This window comes from Theobroma cacao, chromosome 9 (genome assembly GCF_053813885.1).
Source record: "Theobroma cacao isolate CCN51 chromosome 9, ASM5381388v1, whole genome shotgun sequence".
Lineage (NCBI taxonomy): Eukaryota > Viridiplantae > Streptophyta > Magnoliopsida > Malvales > Malvaceae > Theobroma > Theobroma cacao.
The window spans coordinates 14,590,267-14,604,358 of record NC_142647.1 but is presented as its reverse complement, the minus strand read 5'-3'; the positions used below and the strand labels follow the sequence as shown (position 1 = coordinate 14,604,358).

The 14,092-nt window shown below is 34.1% G+C and overlaps 1 protein-coding gene across 1 annotated transcript; it reads left to right on the top strand.

Moving 5' to 3' along the window:
- The first annotated feature begins 834 nt into the window (after positions 1-834).
- LOC18589283 (hydroxyproline-rich glycoprotein family protein) lies at positions 835-6,662 on the top strand. Its single transcript, XM_007014173.3, has 4 exons — positions 835-1,245; positions 1,487-1,584; positions 6,161-6,230; positions 6,344-6,662. Exons 1-3 carry the CDS (start codon positions 975-977, stop codon positions 6,212-6,214), a joined length of 423 nt encoding a protein of 140 aa, XP_007014235.2. The 5' UTR covers positions 835-974; the 3' UTR covers positions 6,215-6,230; positions 6,344-6,662.
- Positions 6,663-14,092: the final 7,430 nt, after the last annotated feature.

Genomic DNA, 14,092 nt, shown 5'->3' with positions numbered 1-14,092 from the left:
GCTCTGAACCAATATTAATTTGACTAATGGTATCTTATCAGTTCATTTTTAAAAATGGATAAAAAATGTTTTTCAAACTAGTGGGGAAAAATTTATTTTCAATAAAATCTTATGGGTGATAATTAATTTTTTAATTGAATTATTTGTTTAATGATAATTAAAAATAATTTCAAAATTAATTAAATCCTTGAACCGTACTTATAATTAATGAAATTTAACAATTTTTTAATTAAAATTAAAAAGTTTTAAACAAAATAAAAAGAAGAAAAGAGAGAATAAATTAAAATATTAAATATGCTTCGAACTATTTCAAAAAATTTTTAAAATTTTTTTTATTTTTTATCCAAATAAATTTATATTATAATTTTGCATTTAAATAAATTTTTATATTGATAGAAAGATGTCACATGACAAATTGCTTTAAAGATTGTTAAATTTATAATCAATTAACATCCTTTGTGTTCATTATAAATGATGTAATTATTTTGATATGACAAAATTAAATCAGAATAATCATATATTACATAAGATATTTCCCACTCAATTAATTTCATATGTTCAAAAAATCATAACAACATCCATACCAACTGGTTTAGGGCATTTAAATTACAGGCTACAAAGTATATTTTTTTGATTGTAAGCCTTATCGGATTATAAATTATAAATATAAAAATTATTTGAATATAATAAAAAATAAAAAAAATTTAGAGATGTAATTATATTTTTAATTATAAAAAAGAAAAGAGTAAAGTGAAAGGAGAGAGAAGGGAGAATAAAAGCATCAATCAAAGACAAAGATCTAAGAAAGCATCGAAAGTATAGTATACAATCCTCCCCCACTTGGCTGAAGGGAACTGTTCCCACTCAGCTGTCCCACTCTTCTGTTCTTCTCTGTCTCTCGCCACCCAAACCCTCGCAATCTCACTCTCATTTTCTTCATCTTCCTTTCCCTCCCATTCTTTTTAATCCAAAAAATGCCAATCAACAGAGACCCTTCTACTCCTCCGCCCATGATCGGCAAGATCGGCCCCTACACTGTATTCGTTACCCCGCCTTCTACACCTACGCCCACTGAACCACCTGTCTTTGAATCTCCCAAGAAGGTGGCCGCGCCTCCTTTTGCTGCTGCTCCTCCCCCCCCGGTCCAGCCGCCGCCCCAACAGTTTGATAAGTCTTTTGTTGCTTCCAATTCTGATGGCTCCCTTCTGGGTTTCTTCAAAAATGCTGCCTCTAAAGTCCAAAACGGTATCTTCTTTTTTATCTTCACTTTTTTTATTTAGAAAAAGAACTTTTGGGGTTAATTATAATGCATGTGCATCTGTTTTTTTTTTTTTTTTTTGAAGTTTGAAAAAAAGAAATGAAACGGGTTTATTAATCAAAGCTTTACATTAGCATGGCGGATCAGCTACAGTTTAATTGTCTTCATAGTTTGCATTTTCTTGACAATAAACAGATACGTATTATTACTTTTTTTTTTGTTTTGCAGCTCATTCAAGCTTGGATGACCATTTAGCTCGCTGGTTTGGCTTAAATCAGTCCAAGTATCAGTGGGCATTGGATGATTATTATGAGAGCAAGGGATTGGTAAGCGTAAATAAATTCGTTTAATGGTATATCTTTAAGGAAAAGTTAAGTCTCTAAGTCGTAACTTTTAGCTCCTTTAGTTTGGAATTGTTGCTAAGTTTGGTGAAAACAAAGTCTTGCTCTAGGGGTACTTGGGAAGTAGCTTCTAAGCAATCACTGTTCTTTTGTTATAAGCAATGATATATCCTTATTATATCATTCACATTATTTGACCCTAAAAGGTTGGACTTTTTCATGCTTCAATTTGTTTTGGTGTCTCTAAATATTGTATAAAGTTGGTTGCTTGATCTTAGTTAAGGGAGCATGGTGTCCTGCTTTCATTCCTTTCTTGGATTTTATAGACATGCTATGTGTGAAATGAAGGTTGCATATGGTTTTTAGTATTTCAAAAAGGAAAAAGCGATTTAGCATCTTTAGATCTTTTAGAGGAAATGGTGCTAGACCGAGTAGAAAGGAGATAAAGGGATCTATTTTTCCAGATGGAGAGAGGGAGGGGCTTACTGATCTCTAAAGTAGATCTTACACATCAAAAACCTTTCAAGTATTAGTATGTACCTAACTCTTGGGGTCATAGATCTAGTTAGGTTGTTCTTGAAACTAAAGAAAAACATTTAAAACTTGATTTTTAGCTCAGCATTGTAGTCACTACTCACTAGTGATTAATATCTAGAACCGGTTTGGAAGACTCTAGAATATTATAAAAAAAGATTTCTTGAACATGAAGTTATGCTTTCAGGATGCATTATGGATAATAAGATCTGGTCAATTTATTAAGTAAAATTATAGTAACATTTGTCTAGAATCCTTCATATTTTTGTTTAACTTGTGAGGAAGACTTGCATGGTGCAGTAGGTATTGCCATAGAGTTGGAATTACTTTATGAAGGCTAGACAGTGATGTATGATCTTTCGTGAGAGTTAGGGGGCATAGTTTCAACTTGAATCAAAGTGTTTTGGTTAGAGGTGGCAGAATGAACTCGAATCCAAACTTGATCAGACTTGAGGTGATCTAAAAGTCAACAAACAAACTCAAGTCCAATCCCAACCAAACCAATAATAGCTTGAACTTAATACTAAGATTTAGGATGATTGAATTTGTAATTAAATGATATTTTACAAAATGCAAAATTTAAATACCAATTTTATTTCAACTTGAACCTGAACCTGATCTGAGCTCGAGACAACCTGGTCCAAAATGACCTGAGTTGAAAGGCCCCAAACTTGGAATGACCCAAAACTATTGTGACCTGAACCTAAAAGAGTCCAACCTGAACCTGCACATTTACCACCTGTAGTTTTAGTTACTCATCCTCAGATAAAACGTTAAGGATTCTTGCTGCTTTGAACCACAAGCTTTTGGACAATGCAAAGAACCCATTTTTATTTTGTTCTTCATGGAGTTGGATGCCTAGAGCTTTTGCAACTTGTGCATGTAGGATTTTGATGTTCCATCTCTGTTTCTCTCTTCAGTTCATTTTTTATTTGAAACCCAGGGCAAAGTCTCTAATATCCCCTTCCACTTGTCCTCTTGAAGGTTATCTTCACCTAAAATTCACAACATATCATCTAATTTTGCTGAAGTTATTAGCTACTTTTAGGTCCCGTTTGGTATTGCGGAAGTTAAGCACTTTGCAGGGAGTTGAATTGGATGTAATGACCTTACCACATTTGGTATGGTACTTTGATGGGAAGGTTACTTTCCCAGCGTAATAACATTGCCGGCCCAAGAGGGAATGTGATTCCCTCTTGAGCTGGAGGGAAAGCGACCTTCCCATGGAAGAGGGAAAGTCAAGAAAACAGGTTGGACAAATACACCCCTCTCAAGCTTAAAATTCATAATGTTTTTTATTATTAGTGTGATAATTCTAGGCATTATTATAAAAATAAATATTTAGTAATTTCATAGTTTAATATTTAAATAATTAGTATTCAAATATTATTTTATTTTTGTCATGTTATTTTTTATTATTTTAAGAGTGTTTGAAAAATTAAAAATTTACATTAAAAAAATATAATTTTATTCAACTTTGTTTTTCATATATAAGGGTAATTTCGTAAATTAACACTGCATTCCAAATAAAGTACTTACAAACCAAACACTACAATGTACAAGAAAACAGGTTGGACAAATACACCCCTCTCAAGCTGAAAATCCATAATTTTTTTATTATTAGTGTGATAATTCTAGGCATTATTATAAAAATTATTATAAAAATAAATATTTAGTAATTTCATAGTTTAATATTTAAGTAATTAGTATTCAAATATTATTTTATTTTTGTCATGTTGTTTTTTATTATTTTAAGAGAGTTTGAAAAAATAAAAATTTACATTAAAAAAATATAAGTTTATTCAACTTTATTTTTTCATATATAAGGGTAATTTTGTAAATTAACACTGCATTCCAAATAAAGTACTTACAGACCAAACACTACATTGTAATCTTCCCAATAATTACATTTCGTGCAATCATCACATTACCATGTATACCAAACGCTGTAATGCTATCTTCCCAGCAATCACAAACCCAGCAATCACATTATCAGCAAAGTACCAAACGCCACCTTAGTTCAAAGTTATGTGCATGGTTTGTTCACCAAGGTTCACGGCATTGAAGAGCTGTTCTTATCTTTCACCATGTTAATGATGGAATTTCCAAAAATTACTTGTAGCTTGATGATCTGTTAAGTACTTTGGCTTCACAGCAAGATATGTCTGGGTAGTAAACATGCTCTAAGGGATGAATGTTTTCACTATTCAGAATTAGCATTTATTGGGTGTCTTTTGTAGGATATTAAAGCTTGGAAAAGTAATTTTGCATAAAATAGTTGCAAACTGTTTCAGAAACTGTCTTGAATTTCATCTTGAGGTTGCCCTTTGGTAAATGCTTCTTGTGGCTAGTGGTTAGGGCTATCTTACTCATGTGGCTCACTTGGTTGATGTTCAAGCTTATTTGTGTCCAGCAAGGATCTAGCTGGTATTATCTACTGGATGTAAAAGGCTGATATCAAGAGTATGTTAAAAAATCTCCTTTTTATTTTTTTCACAAGATAGTCCAAAGTATTTTAAACATCATAGGTATGCAAAAATTACTAATTGAGCTGTCGATTGTGAGGACAGATTGCAATGCTATTGCGATTTCTTTTTGGGATCTGGAATGAACTATTATAGTTTCTTTTTGGAACCTAGAGCTTCATTCCTTAACCCTAAATGTGGGAGGCCATAGTTTCACTTTCACTTTGAATTTTGCCAAAGGAACTAAACAAATTTGTGTTTCAAAAATGGCATAATGATAAGACCTTTGCTTTTCACTGAATTATGGTATGGCAAGGGAGCATTTATAACATTTTAAAGCTTCTTTAGCTAAGTGATATTTGGTCCCAATTGTAGTAAACTTGGACTTTTTTATTGGAATAACCAGGTAAAGAGGGAATTAAAATTAGAGAAAACGGAGTGAGGAGAAGCATGTGGTTTGATTCACTATGTATAAATATGCAGACTGGTCTTCCTCTACTTGCGATACTTTTATATACACGAATATTTGTCTTGATAATGTAGAAAAGTTTGAATCTATGCTGTGGTTGCCGCATTTCATCTTGTTTTTGGGTAGTGCTTCTCAGATTGGTATATGATGTTACCTGGTGAACTTTGTTGGGGAGTTAAACCAAACCTTAAGCTCATGGGGAGCACACTAACCATACGTACATGTTGGACACCACTTGCATCCAAAAGCCTAAGCTAGTAGGTTCTTGGGTCCTCTGTATATATCCCACTTTGGCATCCCACGTATAAGTGATGTGAGATATCATACTCACATGTGAGCCTCAACAAATCTTCTTCATTCACTTGTGAGTTGTGATCAGCTCCATTGTGTGAGCAAACTGTGCTATTTTGCTCAACTACCCATGTACCCTTATATCAGCACTCAACTTTTACACATCTCCTTGTGTCAAGGTTGTCCCTATTGCACCTCCTTCGCATTGTTTCTTAGCTGCCCACGCACCTTAGGGCAACACTCAACCACACATTTCTTGTGCATCCAGGTTATCCTGGTGCATCACCTTTTTGGGTTACAAAAATACTGCATCACCATACTTGTCGGCTGTTGCATCAAGTTGCACCTGAAGCTCTAAAACCAATTTGTTGGGGAAATAAGCCAAACCTTGAGTCTATGGGGATCAGACAAAAGGGGATATATATACTCGTTAGATGCTACTTGAACCAAAAAATCTAGGCAAATGCGTTTTTGGGTCTTCCATGTATATATGTCCTTTTTTTACATCCCACTTTTAAGCAATATGGGACATCACATTCACATGTGAACTTCAACACTATTTTTTTTTTTTTGTTCAGCAACCTCAACACTACTTAATGTCTGAAAATGATTAAGCCTTTGGAAGTGCTTTGTCTTCAGTTATACTAGAGACGCACACTGTGGAAGTAACATTGATGTGTGATATGTGAAACTGTTCATATAATTGTTTTTGCTGTGTTAAGTTTACTTGTGATTTTCATCACTGCTACTTGATGCCTGTGACATTGATTCAATTAAACATTTTCAAATTTTGTTGCTGCAGGAAAAGGAAGGTGTAAAAGTGAAAGAAATGTCAAGCAAAATACAGAGTGTGTAGCATACTTCTTGGGCTGGTAATGAGATATTTGAAGTCCCCTCTTTTTCTTTGTCTATTGTTTTGCTTTTTCAAAGCTATTTATATATATGTAGGGAGATGTTCTAATCAGTGGATGTTTCTGTTGTGCAGAACTTGCACCAAGTGAGGATGCTTGTTGTGTCTCCTTTTTGTATTATATCTATATACTTAATGTATGGAATGGCCAAAAAGACATTTGGGTTCTTGAAGAGAACTCTGTTGACTTCTGGGGATCAGATCAGATTGTATGTGCTTCTCTACCTACTGCAGCAGCTAACTGAGCTTATTTGTGTACTAGGCTAGGAGTTTCTAGGGGTTGTGTAATCTCCTTACGAAGTCAATTTCTAGTATTGAGATTACTATCAAATCTTCAGGACATACTGTTTATGTATTGTATTTTTATGTTATTAAAAGCATTATTTTGTAGCAATCATTTCTCGTTCTTGCGTTTTCTCTACCCACTCTCGTTCATATATGTGCATGAACCCTTTGAGACAAATGAGACGATTATATCACAGGTTCATTTTGTTGGCCCAGATTGCCAAATATTGGGTGGTTTAAGATCAACATATGTAAACTTCTATTGGGGTGGCAATGGCTCTTGTTCAGTTTCTTGGCTTTCCGGGTTTTAATTTTTTAATAAAGGCTGCATATTGTGTATGACCATGTGAAGATGAAAGCAGTGAAATTCTTACACATCTACTAAAGTTGACCTTAATTGATGAGAAGCGTACAAAAAGAGGGTACCAGAATATTATTCTGATTTTGCTTTCATCAGTTTCTGTGGAGTTCATTAGACTGGATTATTGTCAGGGATTGTACCTAAAAAAGATTTTCAGAGAAACTACATAAGCATGTGTTTACATGGCGACGTCATTTTAAATGTAATCCTTAGTCGTTACAAATGTGTCCTACTTTCTTCAGCAATTCATAATATAGTTTGATTGCCTGTGTTACCGGATAAAGGAGAAACAAGAATAATATATCACCAAATTTATGTTTGCCTGATGATGAACAGCGAACCATTAACAGTTACATTTTATGTAAGCTATTTCATTCCTCTCCTCCATCCTCAAAATCAAATGTTCCATGTCTTTGTTACTTACTATAGATACTTGATTTTGGTTAATACCTATTTTCTAAAGAATTATATTACAATATAATATTGTACAGAAAACACCTAGAACAAGTGAAGCACTACTTAACGCAGAATAACTAGAATAAGTAAAACACTACTCCATATGGAATAACTAATACAAGTAGAACAACTACTTCGAATAGAATAACCACTTCACTTTGATGATAGTGAAAGCAACTCGGAAATAGTGGCAAGGTTCATGAATTACTTTCATCGTGAGATGTTCTAAAGAGCTTGGCTTGGTGGCTCAGATATGGAGGTAGTTAAGAGGTCTTCCTCTTAACCTTTTCCTGAAGTACAAGTGTTTCACCCTCCTACCTTGTTCTCGTATACATGTTCTCGTACAGCTTCTTCTCTTGTACTTATTCACGTACAGCTTCTTCTTTTATACCTTTTCATGTGTATCTTTTTTCTATTACCTTTTACTTAAGAACAAGTCTTATTACACCCAATTACAGTAATGGTTACTCACATTAATGTTCTGCATAATAATGTTATTCATTAGGCACATTAAAACCTATTCTTAAGTAACCGCCACTTTAAGCACTATATATAGAGCCTCACAATTTATTTAGGGGGCTCTTCTCTTCCCGTCCGAGCTAACACATTCTCAACTTGAGAGCTTTTCTCTAATTTTCTTCTATTCCTTAATTCTCTTATTGTTCTCATCCACCTGCCACGACACTTAGTACTACGGGAACATCCCAATCTTCCTCTTCGCCACCTTCGGTACATCCCTTACTTGTTTGCAACGCTTCCTTTTCTTATCACAAGAATGCCTTTTACATTTTGGTGACTCCACTAGGGATGAGTGATTGCATTAAGTAAGACTTTTACTATTACAATTTTGTGTTACTGGAAAAGATGGAAAGTTCTACTGGCAACCAAGATGTACTTGTTCCTTCCTACATTCAGGATCTGATGAAAATGATCCAAGCTTCTCAATAGAGGATGCAAACATTGGAAGACAATAATAGGCGAATGATGGACATTATATTTCAACTCGCGTCTTCTACTGTCACCACTTTCCAAGCCCAACCTATACATTTTAATGAGAGTGCACCTATAGTTACAAACACTAAAGGGAATGAAGGAAATGGAGAAAATGTGTCACGACCCGAAACTCTTATCGAGCCCGTGACAATCGCCGTGAAGCCTCGACAGACATTCTTCACCCCGAATGCCGATTGAAACCTCACAAGGCTCTCGTATCAGCTTTCGCACTTCTCCGGTGAGCAATAGTTATCAAATATCGTAATTCGAAGGATTACGAGTCATTTCCAAATTAGAACATAACATTTTGTTTTCTAGCTCACAAGAGCATTTTCGTCATTTTTCGTCGAAAATATCAAAACTTGCTAAAAATGTAGTAGGTAAGCAGAAAATATATATTTAGTGATTTAAAAACAAATTAAGTATCTAAAACGTTCATTTGAAGTGAAAATTTGACCATTTGAATATAATAAAAATATTTAATAAAATAAACTATTTTCTTGTAAAATAAGTTTTTATAAAGTTATCGGTAAATAATTCTTATAGCGTAAAAGTTAATTATATTCATATATACTATAAAGCATATAACCAAAGCATAAAATTACTTTTACAGTGACACGTGAGCCCACATCTAACCAAAATATATCGGAAGCTGAAAACCTACAATTTTTGCCGATTCAAGTCCAAATGAAGGTCCTTGTCAAAGTCAGCTAACTATGAAATTCCCCGAGCCTGAAATGTGAGGAAATGAGGGTGGTGAGATTATAAAATCCCAATGAGTAAACAGATACCATATAAACTATCTAAAGACGAGTAAATGGAGACGAATTAAAATAAGTCATCATATTGTAATTTCATTACCTTTCAACTCATTTCAACCAAATAAACAACTAGGCTTATGATTTGCTGAAAAGCTTGGCTCGTGCCAAAAATCATTCTCATACTCAGTTATCAAGGATACCTTGATCGAGGGTTATCCCAATCGAGTCCGCTAAGGCTGTTAAATGTCTTTACATCCAAAATTTTAGCCATACCTTGGCGTTGCCTAAGTCTCACTCTCACGCGGTGGTCCACGTGAAGTGCACTCAAATCTTTACCTCATGAGATACTTCATCCAACATCTCCCCCCGGAGGTAAATATATAATTGGGTTACCGTGCCCCTCTCATTGGCAGTCCACGGAAACCCCCACCACTGCAGTGACTATGGATTATTTTATCTAGCACCTGATTTATAAAATTTTTTTCTGCATGACATGACAATTTATCGCAACCTAGCCTCTCAAGGCTGAATACACAGTACAAATAATTCTAACATCAAAAATCAGTTTAGCCATTCATGCTCATATATTGTCATAAGCCATTCAATATAAAACCATAAATTTACAACACAAGCAGGCAGTCTCCAATTACTCTATTTTCAAAACCAGTATTCAATTTTTCAGAAAATTTATAAAATCATTTTATAAAATAACAATTTTTCCTAAAACATAGCAATTTACCATTTAAATCCATTTCCATAAAATCACACAATTGTATAAAACTACTCTAGATAATTAAGATGATAATAAGTTTACTCACAGTTCTAAGAGTCGATGTACTCCTAATCCTAGTCTTCAAGCACAATCTCTGTACTTTTACCAGTGTTATTTACTCACCACTCATCCACAATGTATAATACATAATTCATCACATAAATGCTTGACCATTGTAAAATCAATTCAGGCTCAGTGTATATGCATGATATGATATGCAACTTATCCGACTATCGCTTAAATGAGGTGCTGACCTAATTCGACCTATTACCCGATTAAATGACAATTGTGTCCGATTTGGCTTCAAATTGCTCCATTTCATTTCTAATATTTCAATTCACTAAATACAATTCCAATAATCTAAAATTCAGCCTAACAACCCTCACAATTCTTGTTGAAAATTTCGGCCATTGTGGTGCACTATCACTAAAAATTTTCCCATTCCATTTTCTCACTATAAATCATCATTTCATCAATTTTTCAACCAATTCACTTGATCACAAAATCAATTCATTACTTCTACACTTCACATAGGGTTCGACCATTGTAGGTTCATGGGAAAAATGGATTCTTTTCTTGTTGTTTTGTTTCTAAACATGCTTAACTAACTAAAAACACTAACATAACTTAGAATCAAATCAATCTAACATCATTCTCTCTCCATACCCATTCCAACCAGTAATGAATTCATCATGAAAACATGTAATTTAACGATAAAAAATGAGGAGAAATGCATGGGAAAGGTATATCATAAGTCAAAATCAAGAAATTTTACCTTTTGTCACTTGTTTCCTTGAATTTTCACCAATTTTCCCTTGAATTTCTCCACCTAGGGTTTGTTCTTCCTTGATTTCTCTTCTCTTCTGGTTTGGTTGACCATTATGGGAGAAATGGGCTGATTTTTATGCCTTTTTATAAAGAAACAATAAAGTAATAAAAACATGACACATGGCATTTCCTTATTGGTTCAAATTTTAAATATTTGACTTTTAATTTTTTAATTCTCCACCACACATTTCTCATGTTTATCCATTTCCATGATGAATAAAATCTCTTGGTCTTGATAAGTGTCGGGGGTGAAAATTTACTGATTTGCCCCCGAGGTGGTAAAATTACCATTTCGCCTCTATACTCTAAATTATACCGAAATTAAAATTTTTCACTTCTAAACCTCAAATCATACTCCAATAAGTCAAATGGGGCCAAAAAAATCTTTTCTAAAATTCTCATTTTGTCCCCAAGTGGCAAATGACCATTTTACCCTTGAATAGTGAAAATTTTGTTTTGACTCCAAATTGATTCTCGAACTCCGAATTATCATTTTGAGTCATCTCTGGATTGTGAAACTCTTAATTTCATCTTAAAATCTCTATTTTAATTAGTTCGAGGTATAAATCGACTTACTTGTACTTCTAAGCACAACACCGACTTTTAAATATTCTTCCGGGGCTGTTCAAATATACAATCATTCTATCAGTTTCATGTGTAACATGGTAGATAATTTAGGGCTGGGCTTGACAAAATGCAATTGATGTGGATGTTTGGGGAGAAGTTCTTCTTCTCTACTCAAGAGAAGGTTAATCTCTTTGATTTGGGAAGAGAATATCAAATGTCTAGAGAAGACCTTATGGAATACATCCAACACTTTAGAGAAAGGGTGTTGGATATACAAGAGTCTCATGATGAGAAGGAGCTGGTAACGGTTTGCATTCAAAAAATGTTCGACGAGTGTAGGCTACATTTACAGAATTTATCTATTCCGACTTTTGCTACCCTGGTGGAAGCGGCATGAAGAACCAAAAAAACGATTCTCAAACAAAGGGAGAAGGAATATTCTAACAGTGAATGCAATTTAAGAAGGAGGTAGAGAAAGAAGAGATCCTTTTTAGAAAGGAATATTTCAAAAGAAAATGTGAGCAGGAGAGTTATTGATTGAGAACAACAGGGTCCAGAACAACCCGCTTCTTGCTCATGTATGATATTTCTATGACTTTGACTCTTTATTGCTCTATGTTGCAATTTGACATTTGAAAAAAAAAATCATATTCAGCCGTTAGCTTTATCGCTTATATTTTGGCTATAATTATATTATACTATTGGTCGCCAGCTTTATTGCTCATTTTTTGACCATAGTTCATCACTTTTACTTCAATCGCAAGGTTTACCGCTCATATTTTGGCTGCAATGATATTTTTCTATTGGTCGCAAGCTTTATCGCTTATTCTTTGACCATAATTTATTACTCATATTCCAGCCGCTAGCTTTATCACTCATAATTTTGTTGTAATGATGTTATGCTATTGGCTGCTAGTTTTATTACTCATTTCTTGGCCCTAGCTTATTACTCACAAATTGGCCGCAGTTCTTACGCTTACTTATTTTAAGGGTTGAATTAATCTCCTTCATATCAAGTTAGAGTTAATCTCCTTGATGTAAAGTTGAGAGTTCCCTTTTGGCCACATACAATAGTGCGAAATAAGAATAAGTACGCAACATGCGTATATATCAGGTTAGAGTTAATCTCCTTGATGTAAAGTTGAGAGTTCCCTTTTGACCACATACAATAGTGCGAAATAGGAATAAGTACGCAACATGCGTATGATATTATTATTATTGCAAAAAGAAAATAAAGATATGATATATCATTAGCAAAGTACTAGCTCAAATGAGCTTTCAAAAAAGTAAAGGAGAAGCAAATAGGAAGCAAAAGCCTAGCCAACTACATATTCCATAAAGAAGAGTTACTATTCTTAATGTTCGCAAAGATATCTAATTGTTATCACAGTTTAGCTTCACGCTTTCTCAGTGAAGCTATCTTTGTTGCAATATCTTCCAACTCTTTTTCCAAGGAAGACTTGTTGAGAAAAGCTTTGGCTCTAGATCTACAATCATTGAGGCATTCAAGTTTGAATCCAACGTTACAAGCATCATCGAAATCCCGTAACATTTGTTGCAAGTCCTCTGGTGAAGTACTCATTAATGGAGCACAGGAAATGGCTAGAGCTTTACCTAACACTTCCATCATTAAACAAGTGACATCCTTATTCTTAAAAAAGGAGGTACTCCAAAATTCCCTTCTATACTGAAAATTTGCTCCAAGTATTCCATGTATTCTAAAGATATTTGAAAACCATGGAAGTCAACTTTCCTACCATTCTGTTCACTATATGCTACTTAAGTATCAGAAAAACTAGTGGCATCTTTTTGTGTTGGCATTGGGGAGGAAGAAGCACGAGAATTAATCAGAATAACTCTAGCATCATTAGTAACAACTCCAACATCATGAACAACCTCAATATTTGGAGTTGCTTCGACATTATTGATGACAACATCAGGAATAGCTCTAGCATCAACTCCAACATCAGGTACAACCTCAACAACAGGAATAGCCTCAGCATTGGGAACAACCTCAGTATTAAGAATAGCCTCATATTGAATAATCTGGGAGTAAGCATGATGTTAATTTAAAAAAAAAATGGATCAACATCAATTGAAGTAACATGGTAATATGTTTATACTTGGTTCATAGTGGAGCTCTGAACATGCAAAGGAAATAGAACATCCAAATTAATGAAATCATCAAAAGGGGCTAGCTCACCCTTAACTTTTGCTTCATTAACATCAACAGACTCATCATCAAATTCATCACTACATTCAGAGTCACATGATTCTTCCTCAGTCTCAGCTTCAAAAGTCTCTTCCTCTTCAACCGAGTTAAGTTCTACTTTCGCAGTTGTTTCTTTTTACAAAAAAAAAGTATGTTGAGGAAATGAATTTAAAAAAAAAGTAGAAAAAGAAATAAAGGATGAACTTACTTTTCGATGCACATGTTTTGTTTGATGAGTAAGAGTGTGAGGAGCATCATCTTCTTCTTCATTTACATTTCTTTTCTTTTTGAGAGAAATTAAGTGTAAGGATACATCGAAGTTATTTATAAGAGGAGTGTAGAGACAAGTTCTGGGATTAGTCAAAGGCACAATAAAAGATCTCCATTCTTCAACATATTCCCTTCAATAAGCAAACCATCCAGAAATGTGGATACCAATTCTATCAAACGCTGGGACAGTACAACTCTTGAGTTTATCTAAATGAAGTTGAAGTCCTGCCATGAGAAATAAAGAAACGCAAGAAGAAAAACTGATAGTTGAAGAAGAGTCAAGCGGAGCTGGTTGGTCAAACCCAAATTGACGTGCCAC

Coding starts and splice junctions, on each gene's coding strand:
- LOC18589283 (XM_007014173.3), top strand. CDS start 975: ATGCCAATCAACAGAGACCCTTCTACTCCTCCGCCCATGATCGGCAAG. Junction 1,246..1,486: donor TGCCTCTAAAGTCCAAAACG/GTATCTTCTTTT, acceptor TTTGTTTTGCAG/CTCATTCAAGCTTGGATGAC. Junction 1,585..6,160: donor ATTATGAGAGCAAGGGATTG/GTAAGCGTAAAT, acceptor TTGTTGCTGCAG/GAAAAGGAAGGTGTAAAAGT.